General features: G+C 51.1%; 3 protein-coding genes across 9 annotated transcripts; all 3 read left to right on the forward strand.

The window, feature by feature from the left end:
- Positions 1-3: 3 nt before the first annotated feature.
- FUT11 (fucosyltransferase 11) lies at positions 4-7,806 on the forward strand. The gene is made up of 3 exons (XM_004273115.3): positions 4-854; positions 1,232-1,857; positions 3,270-7,806. The coding sequence occupies exons 1-3, from the start codon at positions 147-149 to the stop codon at positions 3,415-3,417; spliced, it is 1,482 nt and encodes a 493-aa protein (XP_004273163.1). The 5' UTR covers positions 4-146; the 3' UTR covers positions 3,418-7,806.
- A 1,277-nt stretch (positions 7,807-9,083) lies between these two features.
- On the forward strand, positions 9,084-10,382 carry CHCHD1 (coiled-coil-helix-coiled-coil-helix domain containing 1). The gene is made up of 3 exons (XM_004273112.4): positions 9,084-9,244; positions 9,370-9,488; positions 10,084-10,382. Exons 1-3 carry the CDS (start codon positions 9,121-9,123, stop codon positions 10,195-10,197), a joined length of 357 nt encoding a protein of 118 aa, XP_004273160.1. The 5' UTR covers positions 9,084-9,120; the 3' UTR covers positions 10,198-10,382.
- A 1,260-nt stretch (positions 10,383-11,642) lies between these two features.
- ZSWIM8 (zinc finger SWIM-type containing 8) lies at positions 11,643-26,366 on the forward strand. 7 transcript variants are annotated; one of them, XM_033434055.2, is made up of 26 exons: positions 11,643-12,723; positions 14,861-15,014; positions 15,259-15,353; positions 15,527-15,699; positions 15,875-15,982; positions 16,095-16,176; positions 16,297-16,417; positions 16,817-17,018; positions 17,167-17,342; positions 17,717-18,710; positions 19,470-19,601; positions 19,734-19,913; positions 20,016-20,199; positions 20,412-20,510; positions 21,105-21,229; positions 21,678-21,918; positions 22,017-22,175; positions 22,280-22,508; positions 22,686-22,975; positions 23,130-23,353; positions 23,860-24,351; positions 24,595-24,778; positions 24,882-25,058; positions 25,219-25,338; positions 25,662-25,772; positions 25,901-26,366. In XM_033434055.2, the coding sequence occupies exons 1-26, from the start codon at positions 12,516-12,518 to the stop codon at positions 26,347-26,349; spliced, it is 5,709 nt and encodes a 1,902-aa protein (XP_033289946.1). In that variant the 5' UTR covers positions 11,643-12,515; the 3' UTR covers positions 26,350-26,366. The 7 variants fall into 7 exon arrangements, with proteins under 7 accessions (XP_033289946.1, XP_004273159.1, XP_004273158.1 ...); XM_004273111.4 differs by having other exon boundaries at positions 11,645-12,723; positions 25,594-25,772; XM_004273110.4 differs by having other exon boundaries at positions 11,645-12,723; positions 24,595-24,754.
- The last annotated feature ends 76 nt before the right edge of the window (positions 26,367-26,442 follow it).

Raw genomic sequence — 26,442 nt, forward strand, 5'->3', positions numbered from 1 at the left:
GATTAGCGGCTCCCGCGAAGTGGCCGGCGGAGGTGGCCACTGAGCTGCGCATGCGCCATGTGCCCCTGTGGCGTAGGACCTCGTCCCGTCGCGACTCACCGCGAGGTGGGGCCTGTTGCTGAGGGGCTTCGGCTGTCAGAGTAGACATGGGGGCCGGCCGCACGGGGGCTGTGCTTGCTGCCCTGGGAGTGCTTAGTGTCTGTGCGGCCAGCGGCTCAAGGCCCGTGGCGGAGGGGGAGACCGGCGGGGAGGTGGAGTGGGCGGAGCCGTGGGACGGCGCAGTTTTCCGGCCTACCTCCGCGCTGGGCGCAGTGGGGGTGGCGCGCGGTCCAGGGACCCCGCGGCCGGGGAGGGGGGAGGCGGTGGACCTGCCGGTGCTGCTATGGTGGAGCCCAGGGCTGTTCCCTCACTTCCCGGGAGACTCGGAGCGCATCGAGTGCGCGCGCGGCGCGTGCGTGGCCTCCCGGGACCGACGGGTGCGGGGAGACTCGCGGACGCGCGCACTGCTCTTCTACGGCACCGACTTCCGCGCGTCCGAAGCGCCGCTGCCGCGCTTGGCGCACCAGAGCTGGGCGCTCCTGCACGAGGAGTCGCCCCTCAACAACTTCTTGCTGAGCCACAGTCCGGGCATCCGCCTCTTCAATCTTACCGCCACCTTCAGCCGTCACTCGGACTACCCGCTGCCGCTGCAGTGGCTGCCCGGGACCGCCTATCTGCGCCGCGCGGCGCCTCCGCTCCCGGAACGCGCGGACTGGCGCCGCCGGGGCTACGCGCCGCTGCTCTATCTGCAGTCCCACTGCGACGTGCCTGCGGACCGGGACCGCTACGTGCGCGAGCTCATGCGCTACATCCCGGTGGGTGAGGGGGGGCGGGAAGGGGAGGGTGGCGCGCCGGGCTGAGGCCGCGACCCCTGGTGTCCAGGCCGACGTGCCATATCTTTTTTTTTTTAACATTTTTATTGGAGTATAGTTGCTTTACAATGGTGTGTTAGTTTCTGCTTTATAACAAAGTGAATCAGTTATACATATACGTATATCCCCGTATATCTCTTAAGTCTCCCTCCCTCCCACCCTCCCTATCCCACCCCTCTAGCTGGTCACAAATCACCAAGCTGATCTCCCTGTGCTATGCGACTGCTTCCCACTAGCTAGCTATTTTACATTTGGTAGTGTATATATGTCCATATATACGCTACCCATACCCTCTTGACGGCGTGCTGTACCCCACTCAGGTGGACTCATATGGGAAATGCCTGAAGAATCGGGAGCTGCCCACGCCGCGGCTACAGGACACAGCCACAGCCACCACTGAGGATCCAGAACTCTTGGCCTTCTTGTCCCGCTATAAGTTTCATTTGGCCCTCGAAAATGCCATCTGTGACGACTACATGACGGAAAAACTGTGGCGCCCCATGCACCTCGGTGCTGTGCCTGTGTACCGCGGCTCTCCCTCTGTGAGGGACTGGGTGCCCAACAATCACTCCATCATCCTCATTGACGACTTTGAGTCGCCGCAGAAGCTGGCAGAGTTTATTGACTTTCTGGACAAAAATGATGAGGAATATATGAAATACCTGGCATACAAGCAACCTGGGGGCATCACCAACCAGTTCCTTCTGGATAGTCTGAAGCAGCGGGAGTGGGGAGTGAATGATCCTTTACTGCCTAACTACCTTAACGGCTTCGAGTGTTTCGTCTGTGACCACGAACTGGCTCGGCTGGATGCCGAGAAGGCCCATGCAGCCTCTCCTGGGGACATCCCTGTCCCTGAGCCTCATATTGCCCAGCCCTCACACATGGACTGCCCAGTGCCCACACCTGGCTTTGGCAGTGTGGAAGAGATTCCTGAGAATGACAGGTAAGGGTAGCTGGGGTCCCCTGTGGCTGTCAAATCAAATGATTTACTGACTTGCTTCCTGCAGGCAATAAATTAGCACTAGGTGCTGAGGGGATGTTGTATAAGGAAATTATGACATGGGATCACTCTGCCTTTAAGGTATCAAGAGTCTAGTTGTGGGGATAAGACAAACTGCGAAAGCTCAGTAAAAGATGTGAGATATCATTCAGGGCAACAACATACAAAAATCAGCTTTTGTAAACAATGTTTGCAGTAGTTCAAAAAAAGCTTCAACTAGAGCAGAGGGCCCGTTCAGGGAAGCAATGGGGGAGAGACAAAGCTGGGCCAGGTTGTACATACTGTGAATACTAGGCTCTGGAGCTGGACTGTCCTGAAAATCAACTCAGCTATTTATGGAGCACCTGCAGCATGGTGGGGCTGGGGATGAGAGATACAGAAGAGAGTATTCTGAGGGAGGTTTGTCTGCAACAATCAGGGTTTATACCTGTTAACCTGGTGTAATTATTAACAGCACCTCCTTTCATTCTTAAAATTACCCTGATTTGGATGATAAATTATGTTTGTCCTAGACAGAGTAGAAGGGATGCTTTCAAAGGATGATTAACAATGGTGGGCAGTGTGGATTGGAAGGGAAGTGAGGGGGCTACTGCAGTAGGTGGCAGAAGGTGGTGACATTGGGAAACAAGGTCAGCATGGGAGGTGGGGTGGGAAAATGTTGAAGCCACTTGCAGCAAACCACACCTGTTGGGGGAGGGGTGATAAAAGATTATTAGCCGTGAGAAAGAGAGGCTGCTAGAATGTCCTGCAGAGATCACCTTGGACAGTGGATGGCAGCAGAGGGCTGGCACAGTTTGTTCCTGGGAGTGGAGGTAATTTATATCCAGTAATTTACATCAAGTAATTTGTATCTAGTTTGTGCTGAACATAATATTATGATTTATCAGAGGAAAAGTGTAACACATTAAAAAAAGAGAAACATTCAGGTTCTGTCTCATCAAGACACTGGATACTATTGCACTTTCATTTTGATTATTGAAATAGGTGTAACATAAAAGGTAACCATCTAAATATGCCCCCTTGCTTTTCTTAGGGAGATTACTGTGTCCATAGTTTGGCCCCTGTCCTGCCTGCCTCTTAATTCCCTCCACATTTAGGGACCAAGAGCAGGCAAGTCAGGAAATTTAACTCATTGGGGGAGGGGGGGTGTTGTGTGATAAATTTGTGTTTGTGGCTTACTGCCTGTCACTTGGACTAGTACTGGGTTTACTTCACATTTCCTTCCCTCAAAGCGGATCCCTCGTCCTAGCCATAAACCACTGTATCTGCTTAAGATTTCTTTGGCCATTCAGAGAAAGGTAGGACTCACAGCTGTGCTGAGGTTCTGTAATACAATTCCCATTTTGATGTTTCAGCTGGAAGGAGATGTGGCTGCAAGATTACTGGCAAGGCCTGGACCAGGGGGAAGCTCTCACTGCCATGATCCACAACAATGAGACACTGCAGAGGAAATTTTGGGATTACCTAACCGAGATCTTCATGAAAAGGAACCAAAATCTCTAATTACTCTTGCAAGAGTCCTTAACTTGATAGAGCTAAGGAGATGGAAGTCCTTATTCTACCGTGGGACATGAAGGGTATCTGCTACGCAAGTTCTTAATGAGCACTGTCTTACCATGAGTTCAAAGAATAAGTTATATCTACTGATATTTTATCCTAAAGATGTGTAGCCAGGGTCTCAGCCTATGGTAATAGGGCCTCTCCTCAAGGAGAGATGGAGGCATCCAGTTCTTGGTTTAGTGGGAACCAGAAGCCTGAAACACCCATTTGATTAAAGGTGCTGATCAACAAAAATTTTAAAGAACTGCTTATTTTTCTAGCCATATCATCCTCTCAGTCATGATTGGGACAACACGTTAGTACTTGGCTGTGAATGAGGTAAGATGGGCCAGGTTTAGCATCTTTAGAAAACTACTGTGCTATTCCTCAAACCATTCATTATTCGGTACCTTTCCCAGTCTCCTTTCCTCATCTCTTGCTTTATAGACTGTTATGTTGGTGGTGAAGCAAAACTCCTGGTGGGTTATATTCTGGCTCTCTGGAGTTGTATTTTTTATATGATTTACTTTGCTTTTCATGTCAACCTTTTCATTTTGAATGGCTTTTTCTTTCCTGGTTTTCCACAATTTCTGATGGAGACGGAGTAGCCTTGCCACCATTCCCACATTCATTTTCCCCAGCATTAAACTGCCTGTAGATTTGACAGCTTTTCTTACTGCTGGTTTGCTTCTTATCTAGGGCATATCTGAAATTCCTTCTCCACTCATGAGTAGAAAGATTCAGTGGCTAATAAATGTCATGCCAATTTAATGAATTGTCCTGCTCTATTTTAGATTAGAGATGGAGACTCAGGCTGGAAATGACAGCAGAAAAAGCTATGATTTTGAAATGTTGAAATAGGCCAATGTGAATCTAAGTGCAGATTTTTATAAGTCCTTGATCTCTTCTGTCTGCCTAATGAACTCTTCTATTATTTTTATATGCTACAAAAGTCCATTTCCCCCCAAAACTCATGAAAATTATGGCAGAAAAAAACAGCCCAGCAATATAGCTCTAGTAATTCTTCCATATTCTGTGGCACTTTTCACTTTAAGTGGGATAAATATTCCAACTTCATTCGCTCTATTACTGTTACAACGCACAACTTTATAGTACTTACTGAGACTACATTTTGATGGAGCCCACCCACCTAAGCTCAAGGGCATGAGAAGCGAAGCAAGACATTTAAGCCATCACAAGTGGCTGGCTAAATAAAAAGTTGTTAGTCAGATTTAGGGAGGTAGCCAGACCCTTCTATTGCTGTGGTTTAAACATACAGCTTAATGGACAGGGAGACCATTTGCTTTTTCTGGGGCAGTGGAACAAGAAAGAATACCTTGGATCTTAGAACTACCCTGGTTGTAATGTTGTGTTAATGAGTTATCACTAGAGAAGTTCCATAGCTTATCAATATGTCTGGTTTAATTAGTGTGTGTGTATGTATGTATATATGCACACATTAATTTACAAACATATATATATATATAGTTGTAAAGACTGAAGAGGAAGATGATGCTTATGACTTCAGTACAGACTATGTATAATAGAATCTTGTCCTTTTATAAGGTTTTGTTGGGTTTTAATTTTTTTTTACATCTTTATTGGAGTATAATTGCTTTACAATGGTGTGTTAGTTTCTGCTCCATAACAAAGTGAATCAGCCATACATATACACGTTCCCATATCTCTTCCCTCTTGCGTCTCCCTCCCTCCCACCCTCCCTATCCCACCCCTCCAGGCGGTCACAAAGCACCGAGCTGATCTCCCTGTGCTATGTGGCTGCTTCCCACTAGCTAGCTATCTACCTTACGTTTGGTAGTGTATATATGTCCATGCCTCTCTCTCCCTTTGTCACAGCTTACCCTTCCCCCTCCCCACATCCTCAAGTCCATTCTCTAGTAGGTCTGTGTCTTTATTCCTGTCTTAGCCCTAGGTTCTTCATGACATTTTTTTTCTTAAATTCCATATATATGTGTTCGCATACGGTATTTGTCTTTCTCTTTCTGACTTACTTCACTCTGTATGACAGACTCTAGGTCTATCCACCTCATAACAAATAGCTCAATTTCGTTTCTTTTTATGGCCAAGTAATATTCCATTGTATATATGTGCCACATCTTCTTTATCCATCCATCCGATGATGGACACTTAGGTTGTTTCCATCTCCGGGCTATTGTAAATAGAGCTGCAGTGAACATTTTGGTACATGACTCTTTTTGAATTATGGTTTTCTCAGGGTATATGCCCAGTAGTGAGATTGCTGGGTCATATGGTAGTTCTATTTGTAGTTTTTTAAGGAACCTCCATACTGTTCTCCATAGTGGCTGTACCAATTCACATTCCCACCAGCAGTGCAAGAGTGTTCCCGTTTCTCCACACCCTCTCCAGCATTTATTGTTTCTAGATTTTTTGATGATGGCCATCCTGACTGGTGCGAGATGATATCTCATTGTAGTTTTGATTTGCATTTCTCTACTGATTAATGATGTTAAGCGTTTTTAATATTTTGAGCAGACTGCTAAACTGTTCTGTGTGTGATATACCAGCTTTTTAAATAATTAATTAATTTATTTGTTTTTATTTTATTTTATTTTTTTTGCGGTACGCGGGCCTCTCACTGTTGTGGCCTCTCCCTTTGCGGAGCACAGGCTCCAGACGCGCAGGCTCAGCGGCCATGGCTCACAGGCCCAGTTGCTCCGCGGCATATGGGATCTTCCCGGACCGGGGCACGAACCCGTGTCGCCTGCATTGGCAGGCGGACTCTCAGCCACTGCGCCACCAGGGAAGCCCATATTTGTTTTTATTTTTGGCTGTGTTGTTTCTTCGTTGCTGTGCGCAGGCTTTCTCCAGTTGCAGCGAGCGGGGGCTACTCTTTGTTGTGACGAGCGGGCTTCTCATTGTGGTGGCTTCTTATTGGGGTGGCTTCTCTTGTTGCAGAGCATGGGCTCGGCTTCAGTAGTTGTAGTTGTGGCACGGGGGCTCTAGAGCGCAGGCTCAGTAGTTGTGGCGCACGGGCTTAGCTGCTCCGCGGCATGTGGGATCTTCCCAGGGCCAGGGATCGAACCCGTGTGCCCTGCATTGGCAGGCAGATTCTTAACCACTGTGCCACCAGAGAAGCCCACCAGCTTGTTTTTAAATTTAGGAAATCTAGCTCTTTAGAGCTAGATCAAAGCTAACATCAAGTGTTTATTTAAAAAAATAATGGCACCTGCTTGGAATGGTGTGAAGATTTACAGAGAATTTACCATTTTTGGCTGACGTGAAACTATATAATATACTGCAAAATGGAAATTCTGCAACAGACCTCGCAATAAACATTTATATATATGGGGTGCTCATATATTGTTTATATATGAGATGCTTCAACAACTAGGGTCCTAAAGATGTGGCCAAGCAAAGCTATAATTTAGGCTGGGTTTCACTGCCAGGGTGGTTCTTTTTTCTTTTCCTTTTTTTTTTGGCTGTGCTGCATGGCTTGTGGGACCTCAGTTTCCGGACCGGGGACTGAACCCGGGCCCTTGGCAGTGAAAGCACAGAGTCCCAACCACTGGGGAACTCCCCTTTTTTCATTTTATTTAATAAAAAATGCCCTTTATAACAGCATGGAAAGTTTTCTGTTTGGACTTTTGCAGAAAAGAATTAAGAGAGAAAGACAGACCTTCGAAAATAATTATGTTAAAATTTGATATAGTAAGGACTCTTACAAAAGAAGCCAAATTCAGGACTCTGATTTCTAAGCTTGCAATCTATTTAAATGCAGATGCTAGTTTATATAGTGCAAAATACATTATTACCCAAGTGCAAAATAAGGTTAGGACTCAAATTTCATTATGTGCAATGAAAAGGGTAGGTGATGGTTATGCAAGGTGTAGAATCATCCCTACCTCTCCTGTCTAATTACAACAGTTCACACTGGCATTACCTTAGCACTTTTATGTACAAAGTAGGCCAGTTTTTTATGAATGATTGTGGCTGGAGACTCATGCCTGCTTTGTGGTCAGTGCTTCCCAGACTTTCTCCTTTATTCCTCTTACCATAAAAGTATTCAAAACCAGGTGCTACATTTCTACAAGGGAAAGCAGAACCAGGAATAGCCACATGGCTATCTAACTAAAGGCTTCACTTTCTCTGTGGAGAAAGCAAGCAATGTAATTTTCTCTGGTTTGGGGCCCAGCCTGCTCTGTATACAGTAGCAGACTTGGGGTTATTGGTGGTAGAAGTTCTGATAGGAATTAGCTTTATTTGTGTTGCTACAGTGGGGGTGGAGCATGGGGCTGATGCCTTTATTATTCCCGAGTTGCTTCTTCGATTATCACAGGTTTAATTTTGTATAATAAATGGCTTCTTTTTAAACATTGTCTTCTGCTTGGTTTTATTTCTGGGGTGAAGATGGTAAAGCTGGAGACTTGCAAAAATATTTCAAACATTTGTTCATTTAACAAGTTATTTATTGGCACTACTCTAGGCCTTGGGGATACAGCACTGAACAAGATAGACGAGGTCCCTTCTCTCATGATGCTTACATTTTAAATGGGTGTTGGGGGGTAAGGCTGTAAACAAACAATAAATGAACAAGATAATCCAGACTATGATAGGTACTCTGAAGAAAATAAAACAGGTTGGTGGTGGTTTGGATGGAAGTCAGGGAAGTCCTCTCTGACATGAACTGGGACTCAATAGAAGAAAAAGAACCAGTCATGCAGAGATAAATGGGAAGATTCCAAACATCTGTGATAAGTGATTAGCAGACACTAAATATTGCTTCTCCATAGTAGTCATCTTATGAACTACAAGCTTGTCCAAGTTATGCTTCCATTACCAGAGACACTTCTTGGAGCTCATGTGTAAATGCCTTGAGAATGAGTGGTTCATCTTTGGATTGAGTTTTGTAAACAGCTAAAAGTCACTTGGTGGGGAGGAGGGGGCGGGGGGAAAAAAGTAACTTAGAACCAAGTCTGATTAAAGCTAGGCGTCATAATTGAAGGGCCAAGTGTATAAATAGGAATGGTACTGCTAAGTACCTTCAGAGGATTGGCGAGAGGATTAACTAAAACGATGAATGCGAGAAAGTGCTTAAACCTCACCCAATCCAGTGAGATCACTACAAATGAACAAACGATATCTAAGCAGCAGCAGCTGTTAAGAGTAAATGAGCCTATTTTTCTTCGCGGCTTCGGAGTGGCTCTAAAGGTAATCAAAACCAACAGTTCTTAAAGGTTTATTAAAATAAAATCATTCCCAACGTAGCATCTTAAACTCTTATATTTTGATTCGCTCCCATTCTCTCTGCCCTTGCCTGTGTCAATCACCCGCTAATCCAGACTTTACCACCAGAAACTAGAGTCCATTTATCAGGCCTCTTTCCTGAGTGTTCCCGGCCCAGTACTGCCCCAAGACTTCAGAGCCCGGAGCCTACAAGAGTCAGCGTAGATTCACAAAAGTGTCCTAAAGACTCTCCTCCTAACCTGCACACGGGTCTGCACCAGCCGTGATCCGAACCCGGCATCAAGGCGACCCCGCCAAGAAAAGAAAAAGGTGCACGCTGGGGCGGGAGCGGGGGGTGGGGGGTGGGGGGTGGGAGAGGTTGTCGCCGAGTCTCGTCGAGCTCGTAGGGGTCACGCAGGGTCACGCACGGCGCCGCAGAGCCTGCCGGGAGCTCGGTGAGCAATGGCGACGCCCAGCCTCCGGGGTCGGTTAGCAAGGTTTGGAAACCCGCGGAAGCCCATACTGAAGCCTAACAAGCCCCTCATCCTAGCTAACCGTGTCGGGGAACGGCGCCGGGAGAAGGGCGGTGAGCAGTCGGAGCCGTGGAGGCCCCAGAGCGGAAGTCGGAGGAGTGCAGAGGGCTGCTGGGTGGGAGGGCCGGAAGGTAAGGGTCTCCTTGTGACTGAGGGTCCCCGCGTTCTGCTTCTCCAGAGGCGACTTGTATCACGGAGATGTCAGTAATGATGGCTTGCTGGAAGCAGAATGAATTCCGCGACGAAGCGTGCAAAAAAGAGATCCAGGACTTCTTCGATTGTGCTTCGAGGGCTGAGGTGACAGGAGACTTCTGGGGTGCCCTTTTGGGAGGAAAATGGGGGGCATACAGTAATGATTCTTACTGTCTCTTGCTAGGAGATAAGAAAGTCCCTCTCATTCTAAAAGGGCGAGGAAGTTTTTGGAAGCTACCTGAGTCACGCCAAAGTGGGGAAGGTTACCGTTTTGAAGGCATTGTGATCTTGAGCGATTTGTTTCACTGGTTTTAGCTTTACTTGGTGCAAAATGAGGTTAATATTAGTATCCACCTTACAGAATTTTGTGAGTGTCAAGTGAAGAGATGAATGGGAAAACCACTTTGTAAAGTTTAAATTGCTGTTCAAATAGACATTATTGTCTGAAGTAGAACTAAAGATAGTAAAGGACAGGTTGTTTGGTTTCCAGCCTAGACTTAATTGCCAGCTGGCATGGTAGCTTCAGACCATACAGTCATTCTTGGGTCCCAAGTTCTTTTGATGAAAGGGGACTGGGAAGATGACACCGATCTCCAGGCTGGTTAATACTTTAGTGTGATTTGGGGTGTTGTGAGAACTGTTAGCTTAGGTCAGGGCCAACTTTGGAGCTATCATTTTAATTTTTGTTCTGTGTTTTCAGGCAGCCCGAAAAGTGAGATCAATCCAGGAGGACCTGGGAGAGTTGGGGAGTTTACCCCCCAAGAAATTGAATAAGTTGTTAAATAGGTTTCCTAACAAACCTCATGTCAGCTGAAAATGGAGAAGCATTTTCAATGACTGGACTATAGCTTCTGAGAACTATGCAGAGGCATTTTAGAGTTGTTTGCACTGCCATGCTGTCTTTGAAGAGTAGGAGGCAAAACACTTTCTTTTACCCTTTGGAATCATTATGTGGGTGGAAATTATGCTTTATGTTGAAATAAAATCCTCTGAAGAGAACTTGGCCTTTTGTTGTGGATTAGGTACTCCCACCATAGTTGAACCTTGTGTCCTCCCCTACACTCTGGAAGGTCTTTGCTCCCTAATTTGCACCAGGTGCAGGACAAAAACCTTTGTCTTGTCCTGCATTTGAAGTCCTGTATACCATTTAATGCCCTTGCCTTTGGATGCATTAAGGATGTTGGAGTCTGTCTATATGCAGAGTTTTTTGCCATCATCTGTAAGTATTTAGCGACTACCTATTTTGTGCATAACCCCTGCAGGGTGCTGCGGGAATAATCAGAAGTTCACAAACTGATGGCCCAAAGGTACTGCAGATGAATTTTATTTGGCCCACACAGTTAAAATTTTGTTTTTAAATTAGCTGGCCACATTCAAAAATAGGAAAAATGTCATAAAAAGCCCACTTTTTAGCTTTTCTTTAGAAAATCAAAAGATCTGGCAACCGTAGTTTCTTATTCCCACATGGAAATAAAGATTAATAAAGTAGAGCTGATTATCGTTTGTCTCCATTCTCCAGGGATCTGGCCACAGGACTCTCCCAAATGATGAGACTGAGACTTAATTGGCAATTATCTTCTTTGTGTATCACCTGTTCACTTCTCTCATTAAGTTATCCGCCTAGCTGCTGAAGGCATTTACTTTTGTGACCTCCAGATATTAGAACAGTTGTATAGCATTTTATGTATACTCTGCCCTTTTAGGCATAACTGAGTTAACCTTTTCTATGTACTTTACAGCACATACATCCCTTTAAATGTACAAAGGGATCATTGGGGGTTTTAAAGCTCCAGTGGGATAATTATTAAGATAAAGAAGGGGCCGTGCCTCCTTGACCCCCCCACAGTTACCTCTTTCTATAGTCCACATACCCCATTGGTGGAGCACTGGGCAGTTGCCTAGTTCTGCAAGCTGTTAGGAAGAAGCTCAGTGCTTAGGCATTTTGTACTAGCCTTGGAAGTTCTTAACCTACAGTCAATAGACTCCCAGTAAGAGGTCTGTGAATATGGATGAGAAAAAAATTTTGTCTTTAACCACAACTTAAATTGAGCATTTCAATTAGGGCGGTGGGAAACAAACCACAGTATTACTAGCAATACCTATGTGAAATCACAGTATCTCAATATTTAAATTCATCACTTCAATATTATGGTAGTTATTACACTTGATGCTGGATCTTATTTAATGTATAAATAAAGAAGTACTATGTTACAAATTTGTTTTATTAATATTTTGATAATTGTATTTCAACATAAAAGGTTTCCTTTGTAATTCTTTTGTTTACTTATAAACAATCTGAGAAGGGGGTCTAGGGGCTTCACCAGGCTGTTAAACGGCCCATGGCACAGAAAAAGGCTAGGAACCCCTGGACTCAAAGGCCCCACTGACAAACAGTGCAACTATCTCCTGAAATCAAACGCCTTCTTTTCCTGTGGCTTCGCCAATTAAACCCCATTAAAAAGTCTTCTGGAATGCAGGCTTCTGAACTACAATTCCCAGAAGGTGATGCGGCCCCGGGGCCTATCCGGAGTTAGGACAATAACTCCACCCAATGGTTCCTGTGTTTGTCTCTTGACAGCCTACAACTCCCGACATGCGTGGCGGCTGCTTATTTCTTCGGGACATTATGGACGCCGGGTTATTGCTGGGATCTGTAGTCGTTTCGTATACTTTTGGGGGTTGGCTTCCTCTTACGGTATCTGGGGGTGGGCTCGAGAAAAAAAAGCAGGAAATGTAGCAATTAAACAGGTTCCTTATATCCGCGCGTACCGGCTCGGGTTCCTGGGCGCGCGAGGGCGGAAGTGGTGGTGGCCGGCGCGGCCGGAAGTTCAGATCAGCTGATGGGGGAGGCGGCGCCGCAGCCGCCAAGAGGCCCCGGCTTCCGAGCGCTTCGTCCGGGCCTTGAATCTCGGAGACTGGCCACGATCCCCGTTCACACCTCGCAGTTGGGCAAGGCCACGTCCCGTGTCTCTCCCAGGCCTGAGATCCTCGCCCGGCACGGCCGCCCTGAGCGCCCCGGCCACCCCCAGCCCCGGCTCGCCCCTCAGGCCCCGGGCCTCCCCACAGCCCCCGGCCGGCGGCCCAGGCCCCGGATCCGCGGGGGGGGACCCGGCCCCGGGGGGTGCGGGCCCCATGGAGCTGATGTTCGCGGAGTGGGAGGACGGAGAGCGCTTCTCTTTCGAGGATTCGGACCGCTTTGAGGAGGATTCGCTCTGTTCTTTCATCTCCGAGGCCGAGAGCCTCTGCCAGAACTGGCGGGGATGGCGCAAACAGTCAGCGGGGCCCAATTCCCCCACTGGCGGCGGTGGCGGAGGTGGCAGTGGCGGTACCAGAATGCGAGGTGAGGGTGAGCTGGAAGGAGGGGAGCGGGCAGGCCCTGCTCCGGCCTTGCTCGAGAGCTGTCCCTGCTCGGGAGCTGTCCCAAGCTGTCCCTGCTCGGGAGCTGTTCAGGACTCGCTTTTCCGGTCTTCCTGGGGCTGCCTTCTCCACACCTGCCTGCCTCTGTGTGTGTGTGTGTGTGTGTGTGTGTGTGTGTGTGTGTGTGTGTGTGTGTGTGTGTGTATTGGAGTGATGGCTGGGAAATTCTGGGTTGGATAGGATTAAAGACAGAAAGTAGATCTGTGGTTCATTTGCCGTAAGAGATGGGGTAAAGGAGAAGAATTCCCTCTTTGACTTGGGAGTACTTACCGAGTTCAGCCTGAGGCAGGCCAGAAAATAGAAAAGAATGTGGGTAGGGGGTGGATTGTGAAGAAGTGACCACTTGAGGTGTGTCACCCCATTGCAAAGTGTATTGGGAGCTTCTTGATTCAAGGTGATGATCTCTGATCCCCGCTGCACCAAGAAGGGATTCCACCCAGAGCAAAGTGGAGGTGAACTGGCCTACGAGAGGGGTGTCACATAGGTTTAGATCAGAGACTTGGTTCCTGGCCATATTGAACATCTGTCAGAAGCCAAGCCTGGGACCACTGTACTAAAGCCTTAGATTTCCCTCATCTGGGGCCTGGGGAAGAGTGTGCGTACTTGACTCTCGAGTCTCGTGAAACACTCTTCTTGCTTTTCACTTGAGTTTCTTTCATCCTTGGGTCTTTCTGATGAGTGCTGTGAAGAATTTTGCTTTTGTTAAAGAGGATGGAGAAGAGAGTGATAACAGAAGCCCCGCAGACTCAGGACTCACCACATTCTTGCCTTCCTCAAGGCACAGTTTGAGCTTCATTGGAAGTGGACTTTTTTCACCAGTTGAGGGGTTTAATTTGTGATTCTACTCTGGACATTCTAAGGTCCTGTTTTCCAAAAGGCCCCGGAGAGATTTCCAGCACCCCTTAGGGACAGAGGGAAATTTACATGTGTCACTGTTTAGGAGTGGTAATATTTACCTTCATTTGGAGAGATAGCATATGCCCTGTACACACACACACATCATAGGTAGTTTCGCTATGGGTCTTCTATGGGCTCTTTGCTTCTTTCATATTTGCATGTGTGGGTAGGCTTAGAGCTCCCTCACTTTGAGAGAAGTAACTGAAGATGGTGGTGAAGATTTTCAACATATTGGTATCTTTATGAACAGGTTAAAATCTAGGAAGGCATGGCATTCCCCCCCTCCCCCACCAACCCTACCCTTTTTCAGTTGCTCATTTATAAAATAAGAAGACTGACTTTTTATTTAGAAAGGTTCCTTTCAGCACCATTATTTTCTATATGTCTTTTAATCTGACTAGCAATTTGGTGAGATATGCAGTCTGTTGCATTTCACTGCTTTTTGATTAAAACAGTGTGGGAAACTTTGAATGGTAGCTCCATCTTACTCCAGGTGAGTCCAGGAGTGGCAGCCAGGTACCCTTGGGGTAACCTCTCCACCCCCAACCCACACCCCAGGGCATCCACTGTGGGAAGCCAGGGCTCAGGTGTGCCAAAGAAAGTGCAGACTCTCTCTTGCTTCTGGAGGTCCCTCTCAACTCTTCTGGGCTCTGGCCTATCTTCCCTCCTTAGATGGAGGCATGGAGTCATTTAGAGGGATAGTTAAAAAAAAAAAAAAAAAAGGGATAGTAAAAAAGAAAGGGACAGTAAAAAAAAAAGCACTTAGAGAAGCGAATGCCAGGGGAGATATATACACAATGTAATATGAATCTCAAGTGCTAGGTATATGGGAAATTAGATTACAAGCCAGGTGAGACTTATTACTTGCTGGGATCCTGGGACACACCTGTTTGGCTAGGAGTTTCTGGGATATCCCTGGTATCTTCTAGCAGGCTGTAGGCTGGGGATTGCTTAGCTCCCCTTCCCCAGATGGAGTCTTAAGGGTTAGTGTATCCTCACAGGAGGGTCCCTTGGTTTTTCATCCAGATGTCCTCTTTCCTTCATAATAAAGGCAGGGAGGGGGGAGCGCACATCAAGATGTGGCATTGGCATCGGTGCCAAGTAATCATGGCCCTTTTTGTTTCCCCTCCTCTTTCCCCTTACCTCAACCTTTGTTTCCAAAGATGGACTGGTGATCCCACTGGTGGAGCTGTCAGCAAAACAGGTGGCGTTTCATATCCCATTTGAAGTGGTGGAGAAAGTTTACCCCCCGGTGCCTGAGCAGCTCCAACTCCGCATTGCTTTTTGGAGCTTCCCTGAGAATGAAGAGGATATTCGGTGAGGCTAAAGGACTGACGGTGGGGAGTGGGGTCCTGATGTTCCACACCGTGCGCTGGGCTTCCTACGGAACAAAGGGCACCGTACTTGGGGCTGCGGTAAGGAGGCAGCCGGGGCAGGGAGTACCTGGGATTTTCCCCAGCACGATGTGACACTGGGGAGTGCCCGGGGCATGGTGGTCTCTGACAGGGTCTGTGGAAGGGTATTTGCTGCATTGTGGCCATGTCTTCTTCTTCACTCCCAGACTGTATTCCTGCCTGGCCAACGGCAGTGCAGATGAGTTCCAGCGAGGGGATCAGCTATTCCGCATGAGGGCTGTGAAGGACCCCCTGCAGATTGGTAAGGGCCCCTCACCAATTGGTACTTCCTGCTCCTCCCACCCCCTGTGTTAAGAATTAAGGAACTACTGCAAGAAGCTGGAGCAGGTTGTCTGAAGAACTGCAGGGCCAGGGTCAAGGGCAGAGACCTGTGTCTTGGTGGCTCTCCCTGACCATACCTATGTTTCTCCCCAGGGTTCCACCTGAGTGCTACAGTGGTGCCACCTCAGATGGTCCCCCCCAAAGGGGCCTACAACGTGGCTGTGATGTTTGACCGCTGCCGGGTCACTTCCTGCAGCTGCACCTGTGGGGCTGGGGCCAAATGGTGCACCCACGTCGTGGCACTCTGTCTCTTCCGCATCCACAACGTGAGGCCCTCCCAATTTATCCTGGCCCTATTCTCCGCTCCACCCCCCCTTCTCTGCTGCATGCCTGGCCACAATGTGAGCCCCCTCTCCTCTCCTACTCTGCCTCTCTGTCCCCAGCTCCGATGTTAGCAAGCCTTTTCCCAGATTGTTTCATTTCTCTCGGTGTTCCCTTCAGGCTTCTGCAGTCTGCCTGCGGGCCCCGGTGTCAGAGTCCCTGTCTCGACTGCAGAGGGACCAGCTGCAGAAGTTTGCTCAGTACCTCATCAGTGAGCTCCCTCAGCAGGTGAGGGAGGTTGACACACCCTCTCTGACTAGTCCAGCGCTGCATATCAGCCTTCCTGTTAGGCCCAGGCCTCCTTGGGTCACTTCTGCCTTTGTGTCCCTTTCCCCCTCAGATCCTGCCCACAGCCCAGCGTCTCCTGGATGAACTCCTCTCCTCCCAGTCAACAGCCATCAATACAGTATGTGGAGCCCCGGGTGAGTGTGGTGAGAAAGAAGGGCAGCAGGAAGAAAGCAAGCTTGGGGGTGCAGAGCGCCACTTACTAAAGGCGAATCCAGGCTCCTACCTCTAGGTGACTGACTGCCTGTCACCCCCAGACCCCACAGCAGGGCCGTCTGCCTCCGATCAGAGTACTTGGTATTTGGATGAATCAACACTCACTGACAACATCAAGAAGACACTGCACAAGTTCTGTGGCCCCTCCCCTGTGGTGTTCAGGTAAACAGGATCTCTTCATGCCTGTGTCTGTGGTGGGAGGGGCGCATCCCTCGGGCCATGGCCAGTTTCTTTGTTTCAGTAATGCATACCTCTCCCACTCCCCCCGCCCACTCGTACACTGCCTGGCGCACACGACATGTTACTAGTGAAATCAGTGGGTGATGATAATTTTATGTAGTCACAGAGTGGTCTGTCCTTAGGTAGAGCAAGAGTTATTTTGCTTCCTTTCAACGATTGGGAAACTGAGGCAGAGGGCGATTAAGAATTTTTGTCTGGGTCATACTTTTTCCCCTGTACTCTGTATTTTGACCCCTTTTGTGTCAAAGTCCTGTTGCTCTTTCACCTGCTTTATTCAGCCCCATCTTAGGGTCATCATTTTCCACTCTGCGACTTTCACAGTGATGTGAACTCCATGTATCTGTCTTCCACGGAGCCTCCGGCTGCTGCTGAATGGGCATGTCTGCTGCGCCCACTGAGGGGCCGCGAGCCAGAGGGAGTCTGGAACTTGCTTAGCATCGTGCGGGAGATGTTCAAGCGGAGGGACAGCAATGCTGCCCCCTTGTTGGAAATCCTCACCGACCAGTGCCTCACCTACGAACAGGTAATCCCGCAGAGCTGGGGAGGCCCGTGCTGGCTCATCCTCTCCCTCCCTTAACCGCACTCCCCTCTTGCTGACAGGGACACTGCGTGGGGCTCCTCTGTCTTCCTCTAAGTTGTTAGGTTCATCTCAGAGTCCTCTTTGTTTCCAGATAACAGGCTGGTGGTACAGCGTGCGCACCTCAGCCTCACACAGCAGCGCCAGTGGGCACACAGGCCGCAGCAACGGGCAGTCAGAGGTGGCGGCCCACGCATGCGCCAGCATGTGTGACGAGATGGTCACACTGTGGAGGCTGGCTGTGCTGGACCCTGCGCTCAGCCCCCAGCGGTGAGTCTCCCCCAAGGCTCACCACTGCCGGGAGATGGGGCCAGCCCTGGACAGACCGAGCCCTCATCTCCTGTACATAGACACACGTACCATTTTTCTAGTCCTAGGGAAATGGGAGGTGCTGAGCATTAGGGTTTCCAGTGATTTATGAGTTCTTTTCCTGAGAGGCTTTTTTCCATCCCTCCTCTAAATAACCCACTTTCCCAAATCCCTGAGTATTCGAGTGATGTCTATGGGGCTGGCTCAAGAAGCACTTCCTGGGGTCCTTCCCTGTGCCCCGCTTCTGGGGAATACCATCTCCCCGTTTCCTCCTGTCCCTGCTCGGCGCAGTGTAGGCCCCACAAGCCCTCCTGGCCCCCGCTTTGTTCCCACAGGCGCCGGGAGCTGTGTGTGCAGCTGCGCCAGTGGCAGCTGAAGGTGATTGAGAACGTGAAGCGGGGACAGCACAAGAAGACCCTGGAGCGGCTCTTCCCTGGCTTCCGGCCGGCGGTGGAGGCCTGCTACTTCAACTGGGAAGAGGCCTACCCCCTTCCCGGTGTCACCTACAGTGCCACTGACAGGAAGCTGGCCCTGTGCTGGGCCCGAGCCCTGCCCCCTCGGCCAGGTGCCTCCCGATCTGGGGGCCTGGAAGAATCCCGGGAGCGGCCCCGCCCTCTTCCTGCCGAGCCAGCTGTGCGGCCCAAGGAGCCTGGGGCCAAGCGCAAGGGATTGGGTGAGGGGGTCCTCTCATCGCAGCGGGGTCCCCGCCGCCTCTCGGCCGAGGGGGGAGATAAGGCTCTGCATAAGATGGGTCCAGGTGGGGGCAAAGCCAAAGCATTGGGGGGGGCTGGCAGTGGGGGCAAGGGCTCAGCAGGCAGCGGGAGCAAGCGACGGCTGAGCAGTGAAGACAGCTCCCTGGAGCCGGATCTGGCTGAGATGAGCCTGGATGATAGCAGCCTGGCCCTGGGTGCAGAGGCCAGCACCTTTGGTGGATTCCCGGAGAGCCCACCACCCTGCCCTCACCCTGGTGGCTCCCGAGGCCCTTCTACCTTCCTTCCTGAACCTCCAGATACTTATGAAGAAGATGGTGGCGTGTACTTCTCAGAAGGGCCTGAGCCTTCCACAGCCTCTGCTGGCCCCCCTGGCCTACTGCCTAGGGAGCTTTGTACCCGGGACGACCTCGCTTCCACAGATGAGAGTGGCAATGGGCTCCCTAAAACCAAAGAGGCAGCCCCTGCGGTTGGAGAGGAGGAGGATGACTACCAGGCGTATTATCTGAATGCCCAGGATGGCGCTGGGGGCGAGGAAGAGAAGGCTGAGGGCGGGGCTGGGGAAGAACATGACCTGTTTGCCGGACTGAAGCCACTGGAACAGGAGAGCCGCATGGAGGTGAGGGGGCTTGGAGGGGACTCTGAGGGTGCCTCTTAGCCATAGCTGGGAGAGGGACCACCTGCCTCTGGTTGCGAGTGACAGGACTGTTGTGTGACTGTTAGAATCCTGCAGCAGGCTCCTAACTGGCCTCGCTGCCTGCAGTCCATTCTCTTCTCTCCATGTTGATCTTCCTGGAATGTATAATTTTGTCACTCTGCTGCTTAAAACTCTTCAGTGGTTTCCCATTACCCTTAGGGTGAAGATGAAGGTCCTTGGCATGACCTATGAGGCTTCACTTGTTCTGAACTTTGTCTGCTTCTCCAGCCTCATCTAGCTACTATGTCAGTTATACTACACTCAGTTGAGCCGTTCCCGTAGCTTGCCATGCTCTCTCTTACATCCATAGTTTTGTACGGATTGGCCTTTCTGTCTGGAATATTCTTCCCTCATCTTACCTGGTTAGCCTCTGTTTCTTCTTCAGGCCTCAGAGATCTTAGAGATCATGTCCTCTAGGAGGTCTTCCCTGAGACTGCCCCTCTGCCCCAAGTCCCATTGAGGTATCCTGCTCATCTGCTCCCCTCTGGACCTTTCCCAGTAGTAGCCAGCTTCACACCTGTTTGTGTGTTTATGTGTCTGTTTCTCTAATGGGCTGTGAGTCTCTGTGGTATACCCAGGACTAGCATAGGGCCCAGTGTATAGCAAGTGCTCATGGGATATTTGCTGCATGAGTGAGTATGGTGTCCTGCAACACGTTTGGTGCCCATGTCCTCTTTCCAGATATTATTTGCCTGTGCTGAGGCCTTGCATGCGCACGGCTATAGCAGTGAGGCCTCCCGCCTCACCGTGGAGCTTGCCCAGGACTTGCTAGCCAACCCACCTGACCTCAAGGTAGAGCCGCCCCCTGCCAAGGTGAGAGAGAACCCCCCCTCCCTCTCCAGTTACCCATAACCCTCTCCCACGCCCCACCCCAGGCTAGAGTCTCCTCCCTCCACCAAGGCGAGTCAGACTCATCTGCCTGCCTCCTTGTGCTTCCCTCTTTAGGGCAAGAAGAACAAGGTTTCTACAAGCCGTCAGACCTGGGTGGCTACCAACACCCTGACCAAGGCGGCCTTCCTGTTAACAGTGCTAAGTGAGCGCCCAGAGCACCACAACCTGGCCTTCCGAGTGGGCATGTTTGCCTTGGAGCTACAGCGGCCCCCAGCTTCCACCAAGGCCTTGGAGGTCAGAAGTTCTATCTGAATCTTGCACTGCCATCTCTTCAGAGACTCACACCGTGATCTCCATTGGGGCGATTGAGGTCTTAGTTCCTCCCTATGCCCTCAGGTGAAGCTGGCATATCAGGAGTCTGAGGTGGCCACCCTGCTCAAGAAGATTCCTCTGGGTCCGAGTGAGATGAGTACTGTGCGCTGCCGGGCAGAGGAGCTTCGGGAGGGGACACTCTGTGATTATCGGCCTGTTTTGCCTCTCATGTTGGCCAGTTTCATCTTTGATGTTCTCTGTACTCCAGGTATGATGCCTGACACTACAGAAAGTGGGGAACTGGGGCAGGGGTAGCTTTCTCTAAAGAGAAACCAAGAGCCCCAAGGCTCTGAATCGCCTGTAAGAAGCATCGGGCAGCTTCATGGAAGGATCTGGAATGATGAGTGTCTTGGGTTTCTTCCCTTTTCATTCTGTCCCATGGTACTTCTGTCTTCTTAACTTACCCCAAATTTTATCCAGTGGTTTCTCCCACGGGTTCCCGGCCCCCAAGTCGCAACTGGAACAACGAGATGCCTGGGGATGAGGAGCTGGGATTTGAAGCAGCAGTTGCTGCCTTGGGTGAGTCTGTCAGTGTCTTGAGCACATCTGTGAGCTAAGCCTGGCCCAGGCCTTGAAGTGCATGAGACATGAGCCCTCTTCTGAAGGGGCTCTATGGTAAGGGGAAAGCCAGCGTGACGTGTATGTGCCATGACACATAGTGCCTACGAGACTGAAGAATTGAGGGCAAAAACGTGGGCTATGAATGTTCGGTGTTATAAGGACAGCAAAACAGGACTCTAGGGAAAGGCCTTAGGAAGGGGATAGAGTATGGAATATGGGTTAAAAGATCAGTTAAGTTCTAGGTAGGGGGACAAAACACTGTGAGTAAAGACACAGGGGCAATCAAGTCTTCATGAGTGGGGAGCCCAACTTCCCTGAAGTGATGGATATGTTGGGGTGATAGAGAAGGCCAAATTATGAAGGTCTTAAAAAGCAGACCAGAGCTTAGGCCGGATGTATTAGGCAGTGGGCACCTTCCATAGGGAAGGTGGGTTGGACCAGGAGAACTCCTTACTTCACATGCTAGTGGCTGGGGAGCCCTGGCCTGTTTACCCTTGGCTGTCTTTCAAGTTATGGCCACTCACAAACCCCATGAGCGCCTCTTTCTCACAGGCATGAAGACAACAGTGAGTGAGGCGGAGCATCCCCTGCTATGTGAAGGCACACGTCGGGAGAAGGGTGACCTGGCCCTGGCACTAATGATCACTTATAAAGACGACCAGGCCAAACTCAAAAAGGTAAGGGATTGAGGTACTGGGATTTCAACAGGCAGAGAGAGCAAATTTTATCACCTTTCTCAGGGGTTTCTAGTATAATGGAAGGGTTGTTCTACCTACAGGAGATACCGGGGGAATCTTGGGAACACCTCGTAAAGAACGTGAGAGACCAATGGTTCTTATAGGAATGCTTGGGCTTGGGGTGGAAGAAGAGAAACTGGGGGCATAAAGTCGTTCATTCATTCATTTATTTCAATATATATTGAATATCAATATACTTAGTCCTGTGGTAAATGTTATAGGGGATACCAAGATATGTAAGCCAGCCCCTGTCTTCCAGCAGGTTCTCCTGTGGTTAGAACTGGGAAAGTCTTCCTGAGGAGGAAGTATTAAGCTGTTTCAAGGAGAAAGAAAAGTAATAGAAGTCAGGAGATAAAGGGCATCCAGTCACCGCTTCTCTGTCTTTCAGATCTTAGACAAACTCTTGGACCGAGAGAGCCAGACGCATAAACCACAGACACTGAGTTCGTTCTACTCATCTAGCCGCCCGGCCACAGCCAGCCAGAGGTCTCCTTCAAAGCATGGGGGCCCATCTGCTCCAGGGGCCCTGCAACCTCTGACCTCAGGCTCTGCAGGGCCTGCTCAGCCAGGGAGTGTGGCAGGGGCTGGGCCAGGCCCCACTGAGGGCTTCACAGAGAAGAATGTGCCTGGTGAGGTGGGGGCACTGGGCAGGGGGGATGTGTGGTATGGAGCTGTGTTGGGCCCCCCTTTCCCAGGCTCATCCCAATGTCCTGTCTTCCCTACGCAGAGAGTTCCCCACATTCCCCCTGTGAGGGTCTCCCATCTGAGGCAGCTTTGACCCCAAGACCAGAGGGAAAGGTCCCCAGCCGCTTGGCACTTGGCAGCCGTGGAGGCTACAATGGACGGGGCTGGGGCTCACCAGGGCGGCCTAAGAAGAAGCACACAGGTAACAACCCATGGGATGACGTGGAGGGAAGGATATTCCTGAAGGTTGGAGTCTGAATTCTGGAGCTTCTGACTTCTGAGACTGTCTTGTCTTGGGGGGTTTAGGCATGGCCAGCATTGACAGCAGTGCCCCTGAAACAACGTCGGATAGCTCCCCAACCTTAAGCCGGAGGCCACTTCGAGGGGGCTGGGCCCCTACCTCCTGGGGCCGAGGACAGGACAGTGACAGCATTAGCAGCTCTTCCTCAGACTCCCTTGGCTCCTCGTCCTCCAGTGGAAGTCGCCGGGCCAGTGCCAGTGGAGGGGCCCGGGCGAAGACAGTTGAAGTTGGCAGGTCAGTGGGAAAAAACATCCTTGTCTTCTGACCTGGCCCACCCCGAGAGCCACATCCCTAGTGTAATCCAACTGTTGTCTCCGTCAGCATCCTCACTTACCCTGGTCTTTTCCAACCTACCTGGACACCCACCTCAGAGAAACCCCAATCCCTGTCCCTACCCCATTGCCCCTTCAGGTACAAGGGCCGCCGTCCTGAGAGTCATGCCCCCCATGTACCCAATCAGCCGTCAGAGGCAGCTGCACACTTCTACTTCGAGCTGGCGAAGACGGTGCTGATCAAGGCAGGGGGCAACAGCAGCACTTCCATTTTCACACATCCATCTTCCTCAGGGGGCCACCAGGGTCCTCACCGTAACCTGCACCTTTGCGCCTTCGAGATTGGGCTTTATGCCCTGGGCCTGCACAACTTTGTTTCTCCCAACTGGCTCTCACGTACTTACTCTTCCCACGTTTCCTGGATTACAGGTAAATCCAGCATCTTGATTTGGGTATGGGAAGGGGATTAATCGATGATGATAAGTCATATCCTTGTGGAGTTACTGACTTGATAGGAGAGATGCCATTCCCATTCCCATTGCCCGTGCTAACCCCACTCTGCTTTTCTCTCCTTTTCCTGAAGGCCAGGCAATGGAGATTGGCAGCGCAGCCCTGACTATACTGGTAGAATGCTGGGATGGGCACCTGACACCCCCTGAGGTTGCATCCCTGGCTGACAGGGCATCACGGGCACGAGACTCCAATATGGTGAGGGCAGCGGCGGAACTAGCCCTAAGCTGCCTGCCTCATGCCCATGCGTTGAACCCCAATGAGATCCAGCGGGCCCTGGTGCAGTGCAAGGAGCAGGTATTTTTACAGGCAATTGCGGACCTGCTTTGGGGCATCTGGGCAGGGAGGTTGGGTCCAGCTCCTGATTCCCATATCCTGGAGTTCACAAACTATCCAGTTGGTCCTCTCATGGTGACACTTGACACAGTAATGTGCTTTCACATCTATTACATCCTTTACCTTACAACTCTGAGAACAGATTATTCGTATTTCATAGGTAAGGAAATGTGGCCTATAGTCTAGGGACCAAGATGATCGCCAGGATGGAGTCCTTAGGGGAAGCCTCAGGGAGATGATGGGACTTGGCTGGGAGTAGCTAAATTAGTTTGGAACTGGGACTGGTCAACAAGTATTTGTTCATTGTGTGAAGCACTCACTGTTCTGACACTGACTCTGGGCACTGGCCCTGACCTTAGATGCCTCCCCAGGAACCAGCCAACTCTGAGGGAGACATTGGAATGTCATCTAGAACTGTCCCTGAGTAAAGCCCTTCCCCCTTAACCCTCTTTGCCCCTCCCTTCCAGGATAACCTGATGTTGGAGAAGGCCTGCATGGCAGTGGAAGAGGCGGCTAAGGGTGGGGGCGTATACCCCGAAGTGTTGTTTGAGGTTGCTCACCAGTGGTTCTGGCTATATGAGCAAACAGCAGGTGGCTCATCCACAGCCCGTGAAGGGGCTACAAGCTGTAGTGCCAGTGGGATCAGGGCAGCTGGGGAGGCTGGGCGGGGGCTGCCTGAGGGCAGGGGGGTCCCAGGGACTGAGCCGGTTACAGTGGCGGCGGCGGCAGCAGCAGTGACAGCAGCCACAGTGGTGCCAGTCATCTCGGTGGGGTCCAGTTTATATCCGGGTCCAGGACTGGGGCATGGTCATTCCCCTGGCCTGCACCCCTACACTGCTCTACAGCCCCACCTGCCCTGCAGTCCTCAATACCTCACCCACCCAGCTCACCCCGCCCACCCCATGCCTCATATGCCCCGGCCTGCCGTCTTCCCTGTGCCCAGCTCTGCATACCCACAGGTGAGTATGCAATGTTCTACTGGAGATTGGGCATGTGGGAGCACATTGGGAGTTCACGGGGGGTTGGAGTGGGGTACTCCGGGAGGATAACAGGGCTGTCCAAGAGTCCTGGTGAGGTGGCGGGAGTCGGGGGACCCAGCCCAACTAAGATAAGAAATGCAGGATCCCCAGCTGTGGGATGAACGGGGAAGAGCTACATCCTAATATAATTTGGAATCTTCCTTTTTTTCTTCCCGCCTCGAGGGTGTGCATCCTGCATTCCTGGGGGCTCAGTACCCTTACTCGGTGACTCCCCCCTCACTTGCCGCCACTGCTGTGTCTTTCCCCGTCCCTTCCATGGCACCCATCACAGTACATCCCTACCACACAGAGCCAGGGCTCCCACTGCCCACCAGTGTGGCCTGTGAGTTGTGGGGACAGGGAACAGGTGAATGGAGGGGAGGCACACCGGGCAGGGGAGGAGGGGAGGGAATCCTCTCTGTCCCTCTCTGGGCTCTGAGTTCCTCATGTGGCTTTCATCCCACCCTCAGTGAGCAGTGTCCATCCAGCTTCCACGTTTCCGGCCATCCAGGGTGCCTCACTGCCTGCCCTGCCCACACAGCCCAGCCCTCTGGTGAGCGGGGGTTTTCCACCACCCGAGGAGGAGACTCACAGTCAGCCTGTCAACCCGCACAGCCTACACCACCTGCACGCCGCCTACCGTGTCGGTGAGAGGAGGGCCCTTCCTGTGCCCCCACCTGCAGCCAGAGGCTCTTCCATGACCCCTCCCCACCATACCTCTTAATTGGTTTACCGTGGGGTCAGGTACGAGGCTGAGGTAGAGGGTGGAGGACGCACCCTCACCACGTGCCCACCCTTTTCTCCCAGGGATGCTGGCACTGGAGATGCTGGGTCGCCGGGCACACAATGATCACCCCAACAACTTCTCCCGCTCCCCCCCCTACACTGATGATGTCAAATGGTTGCTGGGGCTGGCAGCAAAGCTGGGTAACACCTCCCCTCCCCAGGACCATTGTCCGCCCTCACCTGCTCCCCCCACCTTCCCATCCCAGACCTCCTTCCTAGCTCTTGCTCAGAGTTGAGGCCTTGGTCGGGTATGTGTGCGTGCGCGAGGGGCGGGGGGCTACCTCAGCTCCTGGGGTGGAGGGAGGCTCTCTGCCAGGCCAGAGCTGAGAGATTAAAGTTGGGTCCCTAGGGCAGAGGTGGCCACCCCCGTCTCATGCCCCTCCCCCTGCCCCCCAGGAGTGAACTACGTGCACCAGTTCTGTGTGGGGGCAGCCAAGGGGGTGCTGAGCCCGTTTGTGCTGCAGGAGATCGTCATGGAGACGCTGCAGCGGCTGAGCCCCGCTCATGCCCACAACCACCTGCGTGCCCCGGCCTTCCACCAACTGGTGCAGCGCTGCCAGCAGGCATACATGCAGGTGATAACCCAGGAAGTATGGAGCAGGGTGGAACACCTCCTGGGCAGGCAGGGAACAGATCACCCAGCACGCCAGGGCGGAGGGGCCTGGTTCTGTGCTTAGTGGCTTATCCTCCCCACGTCTTCCAGTACATCCACCACCGCTTGATTCACCTGACCCCTGCCGACTACGACGACTTTGTGAACGCGATCCGCAGTGCTCGCAGCGCCTTCTGCCTGACACCCATGGGCATGATGCAGTTCAACGACATCCTGCAGAATCTCAAGCGCAGCAAACAGACCAAGGAGCTGTGGCAGCGGGTCTCACTCGAGATGACCACCTTCTCCCCCTGAGTCTGGCCCCCCTAGGGCCCTATACAGGGACACAGGCCTGTGGCTATGGGGACCCCTCACAAAGGGGGAATGAATCTTGGCTGGACAGATCATCCCCACTCAGTTCCCTGGTAGCCCAGACTGGCAGCTGTTCTTGGGGCCAAGATGTCTCAGACCCTAGAAGCCTAGGGTTGGGGGAGACAGCCCTGTCTGGGAGGGGGCGTTGGGTGGCCTCTGGTATTTATTTGGCATTTATAAATATATAAACTTCTTTTTTACTCTCGTCTGCCTGGGCCTTTCCCTTCTTTCCCTCCATGTGTGGATGAACCTTGAACTGGGGCAGAGGAAAATCTTGATAC

Source organism: Orcinus orca, chromosome 14 (assembly GCF_937001465.1).
Source record: "Orcinus orca chromosome 14, mOrcOrc1.1, whole genome shotgun sequence".
Lineage (NCBI taxonomy): Eukaryota > Metazoa > Chordata > Mammalia > Artiodactyla > Delphinidae > Orcinus > Orcinus orca.

What these genes read in the sequence shown, in the direction of transcription:
- CHCHD1 (XM_004273112.4), top strand. Translation starts at nt 9,121, where the DNA reads ATGGCGACGCCCAGCCTCCGGGGTCGGTTAGCAAGGTTTGGAAACCCG. An exon ending in ACGGCGCCGGGAGAAGGGCG is followed by an intron (nt 9,245 to 9,369) that starts GTGAGCAGTCGG and finishes CTGCTTCTCCAG; the next exon opens with AGGCGACTTGTATCACGGAG. An exon ending in ATTGTGCTTCGAGGGCTGAG is followed by an intron (nt 9,489 to 10,083) that starts GTGACAGGAGAC and finishes CTGTGTTTTCAG; the next exon opens with GCAGCCCGAAAAGTGAGATC.
- FUT11 (XM_004273115.3), top strand. Translation starts at nt 147, where the DNA reads ATGGGGGCCGGCCGCACGGGGGCTGTGCTTGCTGCCCTGGGAGTGCTT. An exon ending in AGCTCATGCGCTACATCCCG is followed by an intron (nt 855 to 1,231) that starts GTGGGTGAGGGG and finishes TACCCCACTCAG; the next exon opens with GTGGACTCATATGGGAAATG. An exon ending in GAGATTCCTGAGAATGACAG is followed by an intron (nt 1,858 to 3,269) that starts GTAAGGGTAGCT and finishes TTGATGTTTCAG; the next exon opens with CTGGAAGGAGATGTGGCTGC.
- ZSWIM8 (XM_049697355.1), top strand. Translation starts at nt 12,516, where the DNA reads ATGGAGCTGATGTTCGCGGAGTGGGAGGACGGAGAGCGCTTCTCTTTC. An exon ending in TCAGTGAGCTCCCTCAGCAG is followed by an intron (nt 15,983 to 16,094) that starts GTGAGGGAGGTT and finishes TTTCCCCCTCAG; the next exon opens with ATCCTGCCCACAGCCCAGCG. An exon ending in TGATGTTCTCTGTACTCCAG is followed by an intron (nt 20,200 to 20,411) that starts GTATGATGCCTG and finishes AATTTTATCCAG; the next exon opens with TGGTTTCTCCCACGGGTTCC.